Raw genomic sequence first — 21,280 nt, forward strand, 5'->3', positions numbered from 1 at the left:
AGCCATGAAACCATTAAACTCCTGGAAGAAAACATAGGCGAAAACCTCTTAGACATAAACATGAGTGACCTCTTCTTGAACATATCTCCCCGGGCAAGGAAAACAACAGCAAAAATGAGTAAGTGGGACTATATTAAGCTGAAAAGCTTCTGTACAGCAAAAGACACCATCAATAGAACAAAAAGGATCCCTACAGTATGGGAGGATATATTTGAAAATGACACATCCGATAAAGGCTTGATGTCCAGAATACATAAAGAGCTCACACGCCTCAATAAACAAAAAACAAATAACCCACTTAAAAAATGGGCAGAGGAACTGAACAGACAGTTCTCCAAAAAAGAAATACAGATGGCCAATAGACACATGAAAAGATGCTCCACATCGCTAATTATCAGAGAAATGCAAATTAAAACTACAATGAGGTATCACCTCACACCAGTAAGGATGTTTGCCATCCAAAAGACAGAGAACAACAAATGTTGGCGAGGCTGTGGAGAAAGGGGAACCCTCCTACACTGCTGGTGGGAATGTAAGTTAGTTCAACCATTGTGGAAAGCAGTATGGAGGTACATCAAAATGCTCAAAACAGACCTACCATTTGACCCAGGAATTGCACTCCTAGGAATTTACCCTAAGAATGCAGCAATCAAGTATGAGAAAGATCAGTGCACCCCTATGTTTATCGCAGCACTATTTACAATAGCCAAGAATTGGAAGCAACCTAAATGTCCATCAATAGATGAATGGATAAAGAAGATGTGGTACATATACACAATGGAATACTACTCAGCCATAAAAAAAGGGCAAATCCAACCATTTGCAGCAACATGGATGGAGCTGGAGGGTATTATGCTCAGTGAAACAAGCCAAGCGGAGAAAGAGAAATACCAAATGATTTCACTTATCTGTGGAATATAAGAACAAAGGAAAAACTGAAGGAACAAAACAGCAGCAGAATCACAGAACTCAAGAATGGACTAACAGGTACCAAAGGGAAAGGGACTGGGGAGGATGGGTGGGTGGGGAGGAATAAGGGGTTGGGGAGAAGTAGGGGGGTATTAAGATTAGCATGCATGGGAGTGTAGGAGAAAAGGGAGGGCTGTACAACACAGAGAAGGCAAGTAGTGATTCTACAACATTTTGATATGCTGATGGACAGTGACTGTAAAGGGGTTTATAGGGGAGACCTGGTATTGGGGAGAGCCTAGTAAACATAATATTCGTCATGTAAGTGTAGATTAGTGATACCAAAAACAAAACAAAACAAAACAAAACAAAAAAAAAAAAGGGCAGTTCCTGTGTGGTAACCTCCAATGAGTTCTACACAAGGGTATAAAGGGCATATAAAAGTGTAGGCAAAGGGTCTGTTTGTGTTTATACAGAAGATCAAAGCCTAATTGGGCTACCCCGAAAATGAACTAAGATACGATATGAAAAAGAACTTCCAACATCAGCACTCTCTGGAAGACTCATGCCAGAAGATGATCATCAAAAAACTCCAACAAAGATCCACGCACGGCTACAGCTGTAGATGCACTCATCCCACCAGTTCCTGGACTTGCCATGGGAATGAAGAAGGAGATATCTAAGCTGGCCTGTGCATACAGTAAAACAACAAATTTGACTGGATCTACACTGTTGGAACTCAATCAAGAATTAGGAGAAGTGCAAATTGTAGCGCTCCAAAATCTTACAACTACAGACTATTTACTGTTAAAAGAACATAAGGGATGTGAACATTCCCCAGGAATGGGTTGTTTTAATTTGTCTGATTCTGATTTCTCTCAGACTGTTCAAGTTCAGTTGGACAATATCCACCATATCATAGATAAGTTTTCACAAATGCCTAAGGTGTCTAACTGGTTTTCTTGGTTTCACTGGAGATGGCTGGTAATTACAGGTATGCTTTGGTTATGTAACTATACTCCTATTATGTGAATGTGTGTGCGCAATTTAAGTAGTAGCTTAAAACCTATACATGCTGAAGTTACTCTACAAGAAGATATGTCAAAGAAATAATCAATCTTCCCATGTTTTCTGCTGCCTGCTACTTCTATAGCTTTTCTTCTTCCTTCCTAATTACAACCCTTAAATAGAATTCGTGCCTCATATCAAATTTACCGAGTATCATAATTCTTCCAAGTGGTAAAGATACCTCAAGACAAATGCTGGGCATAGAAGCTACAGGGCATAAATATGCAAAGAAATAAAAAGCTAACCATTTCAAACAATAAGGCTTCTCTCTCACTTACCAACTTTACATTTCCCTGTATGGCCCCAGAAGATGACTGGTTTTCCAGAGACGGGTAAGATTCCTCAAGGGAGGAACAACCTAAGACAGGCACAGTCACAGGGGGGTCGTCAGGTGAGAAATTGAGGATCAACAGAGGTGAAGCTTAGAACCTCACCCCCCATTCTGAGAGAAATCTTCTGCATACGTGGATGTTTTATTGCCCTTGTCTAGCTTGGATTAACACATAGTCTACAGGCACACACCTGATCATCTACATTTGCTCTCTTACAACACTAAACTATGTTTTCTACCTTTATCTTGTATCTACCTACCACTTCAGCATTTTATTAAAAATAATAATAATAAAGAGAGAAATGTGGTATCCACATATAAATCAAGTATAAAAACCAAATGAGTATTCATATTTGAACTGACTGTTTATAGTTCATAATGCATGAGCAAAACCACAAGTTTCTGTAATGACTGCCTTGTACTGTTCACTATGTAACTTATTCATTATGTAAGAATTTGTTCTCCATGTAAGAACTTGTTTGTTATGCCTCAGAAGATTGGAGACTGACGAAAATTAGGCTTGGGGTGGATTAATGATTGTGCACTGAGCATTGAATCTCGTATACAGAATTTTATTGTCGTTAACAACCATTTGATCAATAAATATGAGAGATGCCCTCACAGAAAAAAAAAAAGGACAGACTTCCAATGGTAAAATAAATAAGTAACCGGGATGTAATGTATAGTATAAGGAATATAGTCAAGATACTGTAACAGCTTGGTAGGGTGATAGCTGGAACCTAGAATTATGTATATAAATCTTTTATCACTGTGTTGTACACTTGAAACTAATGTAATGTAATACTGTGCGTCAACTACCCTTCAATAAAAAATAATTATCTAAAAAAAAAAAAAATAGTCTAACATCACAATTATCAAAATTGGAAAAAGAAGAACAAATGAGGCCTAAAGTCAGCAGAAGGAGGGACATAATAAAGATCAGAGAAGAAGTAAATAAAATTGAGAAGAATAAAACAATAGAAAAAAAAATCAATGAAACCAAGAGCTGGTTCTTTAAGAAAATAAACAAAATAGATAAGCCTCTAGCCAGACTTATTAAGAGAAAAAGAGAATCTACACACATCAACAGAATCAGAAACAAGAAAGGAAACATCAAGACAGACCCCACAGAAATACGAAGAATTATTAGAGACTACTACGAAAACCTATATGCTAACAAGCTGGAAAACCTAGAAGAAATGGACAACTTCTTAGGAAAATACAACCTTCCAAGACTGACCAAGGAAGAAACAGAAATTCTAAACAAACCAATTACAAGCAACGAAATTGAATCGGTAATCAAAAAACTACCCAAGAACAAAACCTCCAGGCCAGATGGATTTACCTTGGAATTTTATCAGATACACAGAGAAGATATAATACCCATTCTCCTTAAAGTTTTCCAAAAAATAGAAGAGGAGGGAATACTCCCAAACTCATTCTATGAAACCAACATCACCCTAATACCAAAACCAGGCAAATACCCCACCAAAAAAGAAAATTACAGACCAATATCCCTGATAAACATAGATGCAAAAATACTTAACAAAATATTAGCAAACCGAATTCGAAAATACATTAAAAGGATCATACACCATGACCAAGTGGGATTCATCCCAGGGATGCAAGGATGGTACAACATTCGAAAATCCATCAACATCATCCACCACATAAACAAAAAGAAGGACAAAAATCAAATGATCATCTCTATAGATGCTGAAAAAGCATTCAACAGAATTCAACATCCATTCATGATAAAAACTCTCAACAAAATGGGTATAGAGGGCAAGTGCCTAAACATGATAAAGGCCATATATGATAAACCCACAGCCAACATCATACTGAACAGTGAGAAGCTGAAAGCTTTTCCTCTGAGATCTGGAACAAGACAGGGATGCCCATTTGCCCCACTGTTATTCAACATAGTAATGGAGGTCCTAGCCACAGCAATTAGACAAAACAAAGAAACACAAGGAATCCAAATTGGTAAGGAAGAAGTTAAACTGTCACTATTTGCAGATGACAGGATATAGTACATAAAAAACCCTAAAGACTCCACTCCAAAACTACTAGATCTGATATCAGAATGCAGCAAAGTTGCAGGACACAAAATTAACACACAGAAATCTGTGGCTTTCCTATTCACTAACAATGAACTAACAGAAAGAGAAATCAGAAAAACAATTCCACTCACAATTGCATCAAAAAGAACAAAATACCTAGGAATAAACCTAACCATGGAAGTGAAAGACCTATACCTTGAAAACTATAAGACACTCTTAAGAGAAATTAAAGAGGACCCTAACAAATGAAAACTCATCCCATGCTCTTGGCTAGGAAGAATTAATATCGTCAAAATGGCTATCCTGCCCAAAGCAATATACAGATTTGATGCAATCCCTATCAAATTACCAACAGCACTGTTCAACGAACTGGAACAAATAGTTCAAAAATTCAAATGGAAAAACCAAAGACCCCGAAGAGCCAAAGCAATCCTGAGAAGGAAGAATAAAGTGGGGGGGATCTTGCTTCCCAACTTCAAACTCTACTACAAGGCCACAGTAATCAAGACAGTTTGGTACTGGCACAAGAACAGAGCCACACACCAGTGGAACAGAATACAGACTCCAGACATTAACCCAAACATATATGGTCAATTAATATATGATAAAAGAGCCATGGACATACAATGGGGAAATGACAGTCTCTTCAACAGATGGTGCTGCCAAAACTGGAGAGCTACATGTAAGAGAAGGAAACTGGATCACTGTCTAACCCCATACACAGAAGTAAATTCAAAATGGATCAAAGACCTGAATGTAAGTCATGAAACCATAAAACTCTTAGAAAAAAACAGAGGCAAAAATCTCTTGGACATAAACATGAGCGACTTCTTCAAGAACATACCTCCCCAGGCAAGGGAAACAAAAGCAAAAATGAACAAGTGGGACTATATCAAGCTGAAAAGCTTCTGTACAGCAAAGGACACCATCAATAGAACAAAAAGGTACCTTACAGTATGGGAGAATATATTCATAAATGACAGATCCGATAAAGGGTTGACATCCAAAATATATAAAGAGCTCATGCACCTCAACAAACAAAAAGCAAATAATCCAATTTAAAAATGGGCAGAGGAGCTGAACAGACAGTTCTCCAAAGAAGAAATTCAGATGGCCAACAGACACATGAAAAGATGCTCCACATGGCTTGTCACCAGAGAAATGCAAATTAAAACCACAATGAGATATCACTTCACACCAGTAAGGATCGCCACCATCCAAAATACAAACAACAACAAATGTTGGTGAGGTTGTGGAGAAAGGGGAACCCTCCTCCACTGCTGGTGGGAATGTAAATTAGTTCAACCATTGTGGAAAGCAGTGTGGAGGTTCCTCAAAAAGTTCAAAATAGAAATACCATTTGACCCATGATTTCCACTTCTAGGAATTTCCCCTAAGAATGCAGCAGCCCAGTTTGAAAAAGACATATGCACCCCTATGTTTATCACAGCACTATTTACAATAGCCAAGAAATGGAAGCAACCTAAGTGTCCATCAGTAGATGAACGGATGAAGAAGATGTTGTACACATACACAATGGAATATTATTCAACCATAAGAAAACAAATCCTACCATTTGCAACAACATGTATGGAGCTAGAAGGCATTATGCTCAGTGAAATAAGCCAGGCAGAGAAAGACAAATACCAAATGATTTCACTCATATGTGGAGTATAAGAAGAAAGAAAAAACTGAAGGAACAGAACAGCAGCAGAATCACAGAACCCAAGAATGGACTAATAGTTACCAAAGGGAAAGGGACTGGGGAGGATGGGTGGGAAGGGAGGGATAAAGGGTGTGGGGGAGAAAGGGGACATTATGATTAGCATGTATAATGTGGGGGGGGGGCACGGGGAGGGCTGTGCAACACAGAGAAGACAAGTAGTGATTCTACAGCATCTTACTACGCTGATGGACAGTGACTGTAATGGGGTTTGTGGGGCAGAATTGGTGATGGGAAGAGTCTAATAAACATAATGTTCCTCATGTAATTGTAGATTAATGATACCAAAATAAAATAACTGACCTACTACATAACAAATACTGTATTTCTCTGGGCTACATTACTCATTGTCATTAAATCTTCACAACTTAACATATAAAGGTATGCAGAAAGGGCTGGAGAAGATGCTTTCATATCAGTAAGTATTACATTCCAGTTGATTTTTCTTTTACTGGAAATATGTTTATTTTTACTTATTCATTCATCAAATATTTATTGAAAATGTAGCCTGCACCAAGCATTATACAGCAATTCCCTATCCTTGCAGTCCCTAACTTTGCAGAGCATATATGTTGGTATAGGAAGCTATCAATAACAGGATGCCTAAACTAATTAAAATAAGTAAACACGTGTGCTGAGGAAACAAAAAAGGTGGTCTTCTCACTAACCACTAAATAGTGGGTTTTCACACTTCTGCAGATCTGATGAAAGCCATGAATATGTTCCACAGAAATATGCCAAAACACAGTTATCGCATAATACAAAAATATATTTGGCCTTTATACTTGGGTCCTGGCACACAGCTACTAAAATCCTTGGAATTTCCTAAGTGATAGAAATGTCTTTTGTTATTCATAATCAGCCCTTTTTGATCACATCTGAGTTTATGTTAATGAAGTAACCTGGGCTGGAGCCCCTACATTGCCTTAGGATGATGGCTGACCACTGGAAAGGCCCAACAGGTGATTAGAGGGTGGGAACACTCAGCCCCACTGTAGACCAGCAGAGAGGAGGAGGGCTGGAGATTGGATTATAAAGTATTGAACCAAGCGATGTTTGATGTTTAGAGAGGTTGCTGGAAGGGTGGTGCATCCCATCCAAAGATGGCATGGATGCTCTGCGCCACCACCTTTCACCCCATAATATTGCCCGATGCATCTCTTCCTTTCATTTGGCTGCTCCTTAAAATAAACCAGTAAATGTAAGTAAAGTATTCTCCTGAGTTATGTGAGCAATTCTAGCAAACTACTGAATCTGAGGAGGGGGAGGAGGTCTTGGGATGCCCTGATTTAGAGCCAGTCAGTCAGAAGTACAGGTGGCCCAGGACTTGCAACTGGCACCTGAAATGGAAGAAGTCTTCTGGAAGTGTGCCTCTTAACTTGTAGGATCTGCACTAACTGAACAGTGTCAGAATTCAACTGAACTGTTGGACACCTAGTTGGTTTCAGAGAACTAGAGAATTGATTGGTGTCAGAAAGTACACACACCACACACAAACACACACACACACAAACTTTTGTGTGCAACTTTACAGGATTTTTCCTTAAGCCTATTAATGGCTCTCCATGCACCCTATGTTAAAAACTTCGGACCCACATATGCACACCAAGCAAGCTACTCACACCCATCTTCACCTCAGTACTACCTACATACACACTGATCCCTCCTACATCTTGCCACCACTCCAGATCTCTTCTGAGCTCCACCTCCATGTAGCCAGATACATATCTCTCTAAATGCCCAAAAGATGCCTCCAGCTCATGTCTGAAATTAAGCTTGTACTTCTCTGGGACTTGCTCCTCTCCCTTTATTTCCCACCTCAATGCAGAGTACTACCATTCAGCCAAAACAAAAATGGGCAGTGTTTTCACTCCTAATCATCCTGCCTATCTCCCAAATACAGCTGTCTTCTCCCCTCTAGTTCCATTCTAATGTACTGATGTAGGGCTTCATTTATTTACTAATTTAACAAACCCTTAAGTAGGACTTATGCTGTGCCAGGCAATTATTTAAGCACTTAAAAAATATATTAACTCATTTAATCTATATAACAACCTTATGAGATTTTTAAAATTTCAATTCTTAGATGAAAAAAAATGAGAATGGCCATAAGTCATTCTCTAGTAAAAGTTTTGAAATTTAACATGCTTTTAAATGTACGCAAAAACAGAGCGCTTGCAGTTTCCAACTGTAAGGTGTAACTAATAACTCCACTGCTTAGAGAGATGCACTGCTCCGGCAGGCAGCCCAAACACAATCTTAACATACAAGAGTCAAGACAAAGAAAGTACCAATCTTTGCCAAGTACCAAAAAAAAGGATCTTTTTAAAGTCTTTTACCTATACCAAGCTGTTTTTTATTAGTTGAAGTTAGAGGTGAAAAAAAATTTTTTTTGCAATAAATATTCCTAAACCAGCACAGAAGTAAGCCATCATAACAACCTTTAGCATTAGAAGGTCAAAGTACAAAAGCTAACATATATTTACTCTGAAGTATCACCAAACAGCTCTAACCACTTTTTTCCACTGCTGATGGGCTCAACCAACAAACAAGTTCTATTTGCCTATCAAAACTGTGAAGAGAAAGCAAGTATGTCACTGTGTTCACTTATCTTTGAAAAGGGCAAGATTTTATGCAAAGTAAGTACTGCAGTACTCTTATAGACTAACTGCCAAAATATTGTATTTTGGTTTTACTTCTCTATTTTGAAAGTAACAACTATAAGTATTTGATTAATATTTTTAAGTCATCCACCCAATCTGTAAGCAGAAATTACCACCCATACACTTCACAAAATCTACTGAAATTATAAATATCTTTTATCTTGAAAACCACTAACACGCAAAATTATGTCTGTCTAAAATATACACTGATGCAACTGGTGACAGCAGAGACAAACTGTGAAATAATTTAAAGTTACTTAAAATTATATTAAGGCCTTATACAGTTGACCCTTGAACATGATCTTCAACTGTGCCAGTCCACTTACACAAGGATTTTCTTCAATCAATATACTGGAAAAAATTTTGGAGGTTTACAACAATTTAAAAAAACTCACAAACCACACAGCCTAGAAGTATCAAAAAAAAATTAAGAAAAAAGGTATGTCAGGAATGCATAAGATACATGTAGATACTAGTCTACTTTATAACTTACTACTATAAAATACACACAAATCTATTTAAAGAGTTAAAATTTATCAGAGCTTATGTACACAAATACTTACAGACCATACATGGTGCCATTCACAGTCAAAGTAAGTGTGAAGACACATAGATGCAAAATTAAATCATAACCACATAAAATTAACTATAGTACATACTGTATTACCGTAAAAATTTTGCAGCTACTTCCTGTTGCTATTGCTGTGAGTTCAAGTATTGCAAGTTTCCTCTTAAAATACCATGACACTAATCTCCGCGTGAGCAGTTCATCTCCAGTGAACTGTGTATTGCAGTAAAAAGTGATCCCTCCTGTTCTTCCATATTTCCAGCATATCTAGTGCAATACTGTAAAACTTGAATAACACCAACTTGACCTATAAAAAGTGCTACTAGTGATGCTGAAGTGCTCCGAGAAGCACAGAAAAATCATAACATTACAAAAAAAGGGTCTGCTTGATATGTGCCATATATTAAGGTCTGCACCTGCAGTTGCCTACCATTTCAAGATAAATGAAACCAGCAATAAGGACCACTGCAAAAAGAAAATAGGAAATTCATGAACCCGTCACTGCAGCTACACCAACAGGTGCAAAAAATCTTGCACTTCTGCAAAATACCCTTTTATCTCGTATTGAAAATGCAACTTTTATAGGTATAGGATTGCTATAAGAAAGGCATACCTATAAACACTAATAACATTAGCGAAAAGGTGAAAGCACTATATGACAACTTAGAGCAGATGGAAGATACATAACCTAAAGCTGGGGAATTTAATGCCAACAAGGATGATTTGCCAATTTTTTTATGGTTTGGTGATTCTAGAAAGATGTTTAGCTTTAAAAATAACAAGATAACAGGAGAAGCAGCTTCTGCTGACCAAGAGGCAGCAAATTCCCAGGTACCATTATGAAAATCGTTGAGGAGAAAGGACACATGCCTAAACAGGTTTTAATGCAGATGAAAATGTCCTATTCTGGAAAAAAATACCACAAAGGATACAGTAAGGAAGAGAAGCAAGCACCAAGATTTAAAGCAGGAAGGGGATAGGCTAACTCTACTGTTTTGTGCAAATGCAGTCGAGTTTATGATCAATACTGCCCTTATCTTTAAAGCTGCTATCCCCTTAGTCTTGAAGGGAAAATATAAACACCAGCTGCCAGTCTTTGTGGGTTGTACAAAAAGAAGGCCAAGACAATAAGAACTTTTTGGGAGTTGGTTCCATCGATGCAATGTCCCTGAAGTGAGGAAGTACTTTGTCAGTAAGGGATCGCCTTTAAAAGTTTTTTTGATATTGGACAATGCCTGAGGCCACCCAGAACCCCATGAGTTCAACACTGAAGGCAAAAGTGTTCTACTTGGCCCCCTTCACAATGTCTCTAATTCAGCCTCTAGATTAGAGGGTCATAAGGACCTTTAAGGCTCGTTACACACGGTATTCTCTGTAAAGGATTGTCAACACTTTGAAAGAACATCAGAAAGTCTGGAAGGATTACACCACTGAAGATGCCATTGTTGTTACAATAAATTCCTGCTGCAGAAAACTGTGTCCAGATGTTAACATGACTTCACAGGATTTATGACAAAGCCAATCGAGGATATCATGAAAGAGACTGTGAATATGGCAAAAAAGGTGGGGGGACAGGTAAAGGGCTTCATGATACCTATCTTGGAGATATTCCTGACAGACACTACCCCAGAGGAATAAACAAAAGATGACTTGATGGAGATAAGTGTTTCCAAACTAGTGAAAGATGATGAGGAAGAAGACACAGAAGAAGCGAAGCACTGCCAGAAAAATAAACTGACATAGACAATTTGGCTAAAGTGTTATGATTATTCAAGACTGCTTTCAACTTTTTTTTACAATATGGACCCTTCTATGAGATAGGCACTAAAATTAATAAAGCAATGGTTAAAGAAGGATTGGTAGCATATAAAGAAACATTTATAGAGAAATAAAAAAGCAAAAAAGTCAGGCAGAAACTACAATGTATTTCCAAAAAGGTACACTAAGTGTGCCTGCCTCTTCTGTCTCCCTTTCCACCTCATCCACCTCTTCCACCAGAGACAGCAAGACAGCAAGACCAATCCCTCTTCCTCCTTCTCTTCCTCCTCAATGTGAAGACAAGGATGAAGACCTTCATGACGATCCACTCCACTTAATTAATAGTAAATAATCATCATGCCATACAATTAAGTCAACTGTTGGGTATGTCTTCATGTGAAAATCTGGTAACTGTATAAGCAAGAACTGTATATTTTTGTGTCACCAAAGTATTCATCATGTAGAACACCATGTGCAAGACTTGAATGGAAGTGGATAGGCTACCTTTACATAGGCATAAATTGAGTGGTATTAATATGAAATCAATAGTGTTAGTTTTCCTAATGTTTTATAACTTTGCTTTCAAAGAATTACACTACAATACAGTATACCTCTCTCTCTCTCACACACACATAATTAGAAAAACTGTGTATCAGCCTATCATCACAGGTAAATGTTTTTTAAAAAATGTAAGAATGTTTTCAATACCATATTATGAATGATTATAATACTGTATGCCACAAAAATGTTATGATTGATTCATTAATATATAGGTGAGGCTACTGTGAAGCAACTATTGATTACACTAGCTACTATAAAGCAATCATACTGTTACTTCATTATCAACATGTGAATTGTCATACCTATAAATAAATATGAATTTTTTTCACATTATCTTTTCATTTCTGATGTCTAGTGTTAATAATATATATAACATCAACAGTGTTTTGTATCATATAAGACAATACTGACACAGTACTAATAGACAATTCATCTTGTAAACAGAGGACATAACTTACAGTATGGATACAGTATACTACTGTAAAAATGTATTTTCCTTAAATTTTATTTTCTGTAGCTTTATTGTAAGATTATAGTATATAATAGATATAATATTCAATATACAGGTTAATCAACTATTTGTTATCAGTAAGGCCTCCAGTCAACAAGAGGCTATTAAGTTTTGGGGAAGGAGTCAAAAGTTATATGGGGATTTTCAACTGCACGGGGTAGGGATAGGGGGAATCAATACTCTTAACCCTGGCATTGTTCAAGGGTCAACTGTACTTTGAAAGCAAAAAATTGTTGGAACACTTCCCCTAAGATGAGGAAAAAGATCCACCCTTACTACTTCTATTCAACATTGTGAAGGTTCTAGCAAAAGCAATTAGTAAAAAAAAAAAGTGAAATAAGAGACACCTAGACTGGAAAGGAAGAAGTAAAACTGTATCTATTTTTGGATTTATAATTTTATATAGTGAAATTCCAAAGAAACCCACTATTAAACTTTCAAACTACTAAATAAGTTCAGCAAGACTGCAGGAAACAAGATCAATACGCAAAAATCAATTGTATTTCTGTACCTTTGAAATGAACAACCTAAAAGTGAAATTAAGAAAACAATTCCATTTACAGAATCATCAAAAAAAAAAATATATATATATATATATATATATAGAGAGAGAGAGAGAGAGAGAGAGAGAGAGAGAAAGAGAGAGGAATAAACAAAAGAAGTGTAAAACCCACACCTCAAAGCTATTCACATTGTTTAAAGAAATTAAAGATTTAAACAAATGGAAAGATAGCCCATGTTCATGGATCAGAAGACCTTATATTGTTAAGATGGTGATACTCCCCAAACTGATTTACAGATTCAGTACAATCCCTTTCAAAATCCCAGCTGGCTTCTTTGCTGATTCTAAAGTTTATATGAAAATTCAAGGAACCAAGAACAGGCAGAACAATCTTGAAAAACAAAGAGGACTGATATTTCCCAATTCCAAAACTTACCATAAAACTACAGTAATAAAGACAATGTGCTACTGGAATTAGGATAGACATATAGATCAGTGGAATAGACCTGAGAATCCAGGGGGGGGAAAACAAAAATCTTACACTTATAGTCAATGGATTTTTGACAAAGAACCCAAGATAATTCAATGGAAAAAGAATAGTCTGCAAATGGTACAGGGACAACTGGATATCATTACATGCAAAATAATAAACTTGGACCACTACACCATATACAAAATTACATACAAAAAGTGCCTCAAAATGGATCAAAGCCCTGAATCTAAGAGCTGAAACTATAAAATTCTTAGAAGAAAACAGGCATAAATCTTCAAGACTTTTGATTAGGCTAGTTTCTTAGAACAACAAAAGCTTGGATTAGATCTTGGATAAGGCCTTAAGTCTCGTGTGCTTAGTTCAACGATATGCATATTTTCAATAAACAATTATACCAGCCAACAAATATGTTGACTTCTTAAAAATGGCATGTCTCAGGTTTTATTTACATTTTCAGCAAATAATTAAATCCTCATAGCAATCCAAATTGTTTACCTGGCTTCTCTTTTTATTGTTTTTATTTTTATTTTCATTTCAATTGCTTTCACAGACATTATATTGGTTTAAAATTCGAAAGGGTAAAAAGTCTCTCTCCCAACCTGCCTCTCAGAGACACATTCCCCATCTTTGGACACTATAAGTGTTATCAGCTAGTTCCTTGTATATCCCTCCAGAAAACTTTTATACATCTTCAAGTAAATATGTATATATTCTTTTATTTTTCTACATAAAGTGGTAGATTACTTTACATATCATTCTGCACCTTCCTTTTTCAGTGAATTATCTTGGCAACTGTTTCCTTTCAGGGCATAAGGCTTTCTCCTTTTTTAATGGCTGCAGAGTATTCCATTTTGTGCACACAGTATTTTATTCCTTTATTTATAATTTTAATTGGAAAATAGTTGAGAAAAAATTCAGCTTCCACAGCAAGAGTTGTTAATCTTGCATCTATGCGAAGGCTTCAGAAGATACATGAATCCCCTTAAATGGTATGTATGTGCCCATCTGTATGTCTGTGGGCAGAAAATTTGCATACCATTCACCACATTATCAGAGGGAACTGGGGCTGAAACAAAAGAACTTCGGTACTACAATATAACTTTTGCACAGGTGTTCAATAAACATACATTGAAAAGAATTTTAGTCTTTAGTCTAGAGTTTTGCTAATTTTTGTACTAGAAATGGAAAGACTAAATTAAATACCAAACTTCTCATCTACATTATAGAACCTTTTCCCTTTAACAAACAACAAAAATGACCCATTTGACTCCTATTTATTTCTGAGAAGGGCTCTATTTTTCATCTGCACCATGAATAGGAGTACTAAGAAAGAAAAGAACCAAAATTTAAAGTATCTGATTGATCAAAAGTTGACGATATAAGCTGTTGTTCACTTTAACTGACAACATCAGAAGCATCTTTGATGCCCCTTAAAGTCTATGTAACATTCCATAGGGTCCTTCCTCAGAAAATTAAATTACTGGTAGTCATGTAGTTGTATGCCTACCACATGCCAGGCACCAGAACAGAAGCTTTACATATATCATCTTGTTTAATCCTCAAGACCATCACTTAAGGCAACTATATTTCCCCCCTTTTACAAGTAAGGAAAAGGAGGCTCAGAAAGAGGTTTAAGTTAAGCTATTTACTTGCCTAAAACCATATAAATATTGAATGGCAGAGCAAGACTAAAACATTACCTAACCCTCATTTTCAAGACTCTAAATCTCATCAACTTGACACAATACCATAGTGCCTGAAATCCAAATTTAATTAGAATCATTTTAGAGAGGCAGTATAATAGAGTGGTCAGGAAAACCTAGGTTTTAATTCTCATTCAACCATCTAGTTGGAAGACAAATTGTTTAAACTCTAAAAGCCTTCTTCATCTGTAAAACTGGACTGCTGTGTGGTTTAAGTGAGAAAAGGTGTGTAAAAGAAACAGCTCACATATTGACCTGAAGAAGATACTTAGTAAAAAGTGGCTATTATTTCATCCTTCTTTGAGAAGAAACACAAAGGGCTGCAAGGTTTCCCAGTTCGTCATTAAAATTTTCCCTCCAGAATGCTGGCATGGTAACAAATAACCTGAAGAATGATTGAAAAAAATGTCTGTTTGTTATGTGGATTCTGGTTAATGGAACATCATAAATTGTTCTTAAAAATATTTCAGACATAACCGTATCTGTTGCCATAACAGAATGAATGCCAGTTTTGATGGCTGCATAATTATTTCACTCTCAATTTAAATGCTTTATGCAGAATTATGCACTGAGGTTTTTTTAAAGATTTATAACATCAGGTGATAATTGATGACAGCTGTCAAATGTATTACATCTGCTTCTACCCGCTGTTTTTTGTTTTGTATTGTTTTGTTGTTTTCCTGGTAAACCGCGTTATCCCTTTGACTTTTACGAACTCATCTAAACCAAATAAAACATCCTCCCCATGCCCTCAGTCTCAAAATGGCTATGTGATGAACGTTTTATGGAGCTGTTAATGACTAAAGCTGAAGACCTGAGACAACTTTTTCATAAAAAAGAAAACTGTTACATTCCTCCCTCATGACCCAAAACTTGAGATCAAGGCTTTAGGCAGGTCTCAAACCGAAGTTCAGGGCAACGCTGAAAAGGAAAACAACTTCACCGCTGCATCCCAAAAATCACCTTCACCACTGACTTCCTTTCTCCCTTCCCCCAAGAGTAGAAAAAAGTGAAACTGCGGCGCAGCACCAAAAACCCTGGGCGCTGGCTGCGGCCGAGAGCCGCGGCGACCAGCGCCCGGTGTGTGGCTCTTCGCTCTGCTCCGGAGGCACGCACGGCCGTCCGCCCCCACCCCTCCAGCCAGGAGTGCCAGGTCCACACACAGCCCTCAACCCCAAGACGCGCGGCCTACCCCCAGGGCTCACCATCGCAGCCCGCTGAGTAAGGGGCGGGCGGGCAGGCCAGCCGGCTGCAGGATCCGTTACCGGAGCTCGAGACCCATTCGCGCCAACAACTTCTCCCGCGAAGTGGAAGAAGGTGGAGGCAGCGGCGCCCGGTGATGACGTCGAGGCGCACGGCTTCCTTAGGTCCCGGCCCGAGGCGGGAGGTGCTGCCTGGGCCCAGGTGCCTCACTGTAGGCTGTCCGGCCCCTGAGGCTGCGGGGAGCGACACGACCGCGGCCCGCGCGCAGGTTTGCGCCTTTGGCTTTCGGCAGGGGCGCTCGAGTCGGGGTTCCGAGATTGCTATCCTCAGAAGGTGTGCAAACCAGGGAGCAGTACCCTGTTACGCGTGCGGAGGCTACGCCGCCCGTGTGGTGGCTCTCAGGTGTTTCTCCCACTCGCAGTAAGACACATATTTTTGGTGTACGTTTCACATACTACATTTCAGTATCTATTCTGAAAAGTTTCATCAAACAGTATTTACCCTCATCTTTATTATTTTTAATGTTTGACCCACCGAATTGGCTTTTTCCTCTCCTGTTACGTGGAGACAGAGTTTGAAAATCACCGGGCTAACTGACAATTTTACGTTGTGTAATTCCAGAGCAAAAAAGACTTTAGTAAAATCATCTAGTCATCACCACCTACTCTTTTATAACTGACAAAATATGAGACCGAAGGAAGCCAGTGGGATCCAGGCTAGGAATCTAAGCCTCCAAATTCCCAAATCTGCTCTGGAAAATCCCCTAAAGAGTAGTGGTGTGTGAGAAGCCAAGGTATTAAACAAGGTGCATCGCCATAGAAACACAATGATTCCAAAAGGTCTGGAGTAAATAGGTTGTATATTAGTAGATATGCAACCGAATTGTGAAATCGAATGGAACATTTGCATACAATTTTAAGAGAAAGCATGAGACTCCAAGGAATTTAGTGGGTAGAGCAGTAACTCCAGCTTTGACCTAGACTTGCAAATTCTTACCCACCCACCCCCTATTCTGTCTTCTGTTTTATCACAACAATATCTGTACAATGAAAGATAGCAAAGCCTTCTGGAATAAAATGGAAGCTAAGCATGGAGAACCTGTATTTATTAAAGGCCCACTGTAATACCTGTCAGGCATGCAGCTATGAACTATCCTAGTTTAGATCATCTAATACCCACAACAATACTGGCTACTATTATTGTCCCCAATTTACAAAGGAGTAAACTGTTACTCATGAACAGGGCCTCATTGCATGGGACCCTCTGAAGGAGTATGCCAGCGGTCCTAGCTCTACCTCATGCTAATTGTGTAACCACAGGCAAGTTAGTATGCCTCCCTTTCCTCATCTGTAAAATAAAGGTAATAGTACTACTTCATAGACTTGTTATTGAACTGTTCCTGGCGCATAAGCGGATAATAATCTTTTTTTTAAGTCAGCTATTAAATCATTATTACACAAGGCTAGGTATTATCAAGGGAGATAGTTCCAAAAATGAACTAATCTGCCCCATAAGTTTGCTTAGGGAAATACTCAGTTGAGTCAGGGGTGGGGGGTTGTCATTAGATCCTTTGAGAAATCATTAAAAACTATGAACCTACTCCCCAGAAAAATGTACACAGCAGACAAATCACATAAATTTTTGCCTGTGATCTCAGAGGACCTAAATCAATTTAAAATAATCATTGTGTTGTAAATAAGATGGATATTAAAAGTTTTACATATCTTCTATTACTTTTAACTTTTGTATTTATTTTTTAACATTTTGAAGCCTTCCTTGAATTTAATGAGGCTTAAGTGAGAAGCCTGTAACTTCCAGAAAGACAGTGAACTGAATTGTTGGATTGTTTTCTATAGGAACATTTATTTTGAAATAGCCTATCTCCGAAATGTACCAGGCTAAAATGACTGTGTATGTTTTGATATTCCTCCCCAAATCTCGGCTGGCTTGTAACTGATATGACCAAAGAATACAGTGGAAATTATGCTACTGTGGTTCTAGACCTAAAGAGTACTAATGCAGTTTCCACCTTGCTCTCTTGGAGCCCAGAATCTAATGTAAAGTGCAAAAAGGGGCCAACTGAGCCCAGGCTTATAGCCATCTCCACCAGGCACCCAGCTTGTAAACGAAGCCATCTTGGACCTACCATATCAGCTGTTGGTGCATATCATCTGTTGGTGGAATCCCACTACTCCGCAGTGGAATTCAGTACTCCGTAAAGCAGAAAATTCACCTAGTCAAAGCTTACCCGAATTCTCTGACACAGAGCGGTGTGAGCCTAATAAAATGACTGTTCTTTTAAGGTACTAAGTTTTGGGTAGTTTGTTGTAAGTAATAGGTAAAAGGAATAGAAGTACTGAGGAGCTCAAAGTGTAACCAAAAAATAAGCATGAACAGAATATTCTTGTTCATTTTCTCCACTGTGGTGATTTGTACTGATGCATCATTCAACAAAGATTTATTGAGCATCTACTGTGTGTCAGCACTTTTTTTGTGCGTGCGCTGGGAACCCATAGTAAAAAAAATAGTCTCAGCTTCCGTGAAGTTTATATTTTTGAGGAAAAGAGAAAAACAAGTTTAGACAAAAATAGATTCTGTTCCTGCAGATCAGGGTAAGTGCTATAAAGAAAATAAAGCAACATAAGATTGAAGATAACTGGGGAGGAGGGTGTGGAAGTATTGTAAATAAGTGACCAAAAGACTTCTCAGAGGGGGACATTGAGCTGAGACATGAATGTTGACAAGGGGACAGCAAGATAAAAGCCCTGATATGGTTATGCGTTAAACATATTCACGGAGTAGAAAGAAAGCCAGTGTTATGACTGATGCAGCGTTAACTAGTAGAAGTGATAAGAGATTAGTTTGGGTGGAGAGATCAGTGAGGGGAGAGATCATATAGAGCCTAAAGTCCTAGCAAGAAGTTAGTTTTATTCTGAGGGTAATGGAAAGCCTTTATAAGATTTTAAGCTGAAAAACTGCTGTGATCCCATCATTCTTCAACTTTGTTTTTCAAAACCAAAAAAGATTACTATGTGTTTTATGGCAAAATATGATACCCATTTGTTTCCCATGAAGAGAAGTCTCAGAAGTGCTAAGAAGATCATCAGATATAATTTTTTTTAACTTGTCTATAGGGGAACGGCAGAGTCTCTTATCAAGTTTGTTTCTACATAATAACTGCATCTGAATTTTAACCCTTACTGGCCACTATTCTATTATAGTGTCTAGTTTGAATATTTTTCCAAGCAAAGGACCCACCTGTGGGCACCGTCGATCTCTACGTGGCCTTTCTTTGACAATGACAATAAAATGATAGTAGGTCATACCTCCATGTCTTGCAGTATTAATTGAAAAACTGCAATAATGCATCTCCAGAAAATTGAGAATATACAAGGAATACAACAAACTAGGTCTGCTGATTTTTAGATAGGTACAAAGAAGTCACTTGCTGGTGATATAAAACTTTAGCTAACAAAGATTCCTTGCATGTTTTCTTAAAAGTATTTTCATCAAAAGTTTTTCCTCATGCTCTCCTTAGTCATTATTTCAGCGCATCTTAGTGTATTTCTCAAGCCAGCTTATGAATAAATGAGACTAATAACACATTTGTAAAGTGATGTTGATAATGATAATAGAGTAACAGATAATACAGCAATTGCATAAGCACTGCAGTTTCCAGAATTAAATACATCTATTAAAAGATGAAAATACTTTTAATAATGATCTGAGACCTAACAGAGAAGACACATTTTTAAGAGGTATATTTCTTATTGGATCTGATCACCTGATGCTCACTTACTCCTTAAAAGAAAGGCCTTCGGGGAAAACTCAACAAAGCTAATTTTGTGGAAGTCAGGATCTCTTTCCCTCCCCCAGTAATATATACATCATGACACATATTATGAGTGGAAGAATTAGTCACATTCCATGAAGAACTCTTTACCTCAAGACTTAGAATATTGACATTAACATCTTTATTAGTATGTTTCTAAACTTGTGAATAATCAGATTTGCATGAAATAATTGGCTGTCTTTCCATAACATACAGCTTTAATTCATTGGCCTCCTAAAATGACTAAAAGTTTGTATTAGAAAGTGCATAATTTGAATTTTGGTCTTCCTTTATAATTTAACTAACTACTACTGTGTGTAAATGAAAAACAACTGCAAAGGTCAGTATAAATTATCAGTGTTAAAGCTTCGCCTTGGTTAACTTATCTGTGTGATAGGAATAACTCAACTTGGAGTCACTTTGGAACCCTTTCCAGGAACACAATAGTTACATTGTCTTTTCACATAGACTTTTTTAAGTCAACAGAAATCAATCGAATCTTCACCATGCAAGGATGACTGTGACTTTCTGCTCTCTGGATAAATATTAGCATGTCCTGCTTTGTGAGGGTTTACTGGAACATTTTCCTTATAGAAATAGTAGGTTTGGCAGCTTGTCCTTTTCTCTGATGACTGCAGATGTAGACTGGTGATGGGATTCTCTAGAAATCCATTTATGAACATAATAATTAAGTCATAATCTACCACCATTAAAGTGCACAAACTCTGATTTAGGAAATCAGTCACTATGACATTTATCTTAATTTTGGATAATATCCAATTAACTTTCTTAATATGATTATGCTTGAGAAATCTAAATTCATGCTTGAATAATGTAGAAGTCTGATTATTTTTATACCCTACAAATAATAAAAAAATTCTCCCAAGTAAACCAGTGTATTCACTTGGTTTGGAAGAAAAATTTACATTTAAAATAGTAAATTTAACAAAAAACATATAACTTTACTGCTGATGTATACATTTGAATAATATATATAATGTGTGTTAAATTGTGGGTTAATTCCTTAGAATATTCATTGGCAGTTTTAAGGGTGTTTATAGACAGAGCAACAAGAATGCCAACAGCATTTTGTAGTGATAATAGATTTTATGATTAGGATAATTATTCCAGTTCATTCTCCAAGTCCTACAAATCAAAGTTATTACAGAACTTTTATTGTTATTTCTCAGAAATAATCTTATAAATGAATACAAATCAGAATAGAAAAGACATGCAAAAAAGGAATTCTAATAAATTCATGTTCCATAAAATACATGGCAAAAATCTAAGTCTGATTCATTGCCACAAAAAGGATATAAACAATACTTCTTAACATACCCATTCAAACTGCTAGTTGCTATAGAGAGTGCTAACCTTGCTTAAGACAAAGTC

The 21,280-nt window shown here is 37.3% G+C and overlaps 1 protein-coding gene across 2 annotated transcripts in view; it reads right to left on the reverse strand.

Moving 5' to 3' along the window:
• Window positions 1-16,250, reverse strand: part of RFC1 (replication factor C subunit 1) — a 103,893-nt gene extending 87,643 nt beyond the window's left edge. The window contains exon 1 of one of the 2 annotated variants that reach the window (XM_036908494.2): window positions 16,059-16,250. In XM_036908494.2, coding sequence (XP_036764389.2) covers window positions 16,059-16,061 — 3 coding nt within the window. In that variant the 5' untranslated portion in view covers window positions 16,062-16,250. The remainder of the gene's footprint in view (window positions 1-16,058) is intronic. The other variant, XM_057502157.1, reaches the window with a different exon arrangement.
• Window positions 16,251-21,280: the final 5,030 nt, after the last annotated feature.

The sequence above is a fragment of the Manis pentadactyla genome, chromosome 5 (assembly GCF_030020395.1).
Source record: "Manis pentadactyla isolate mManPen7 chromosome 5, mManPen7.hap1, whole genome shotgun sequence".
NCBI lineage: Eukaryota > Metazoa > Chordata > Mammalia > Pholidota > Manidae > Manis > Manis pentadactyla.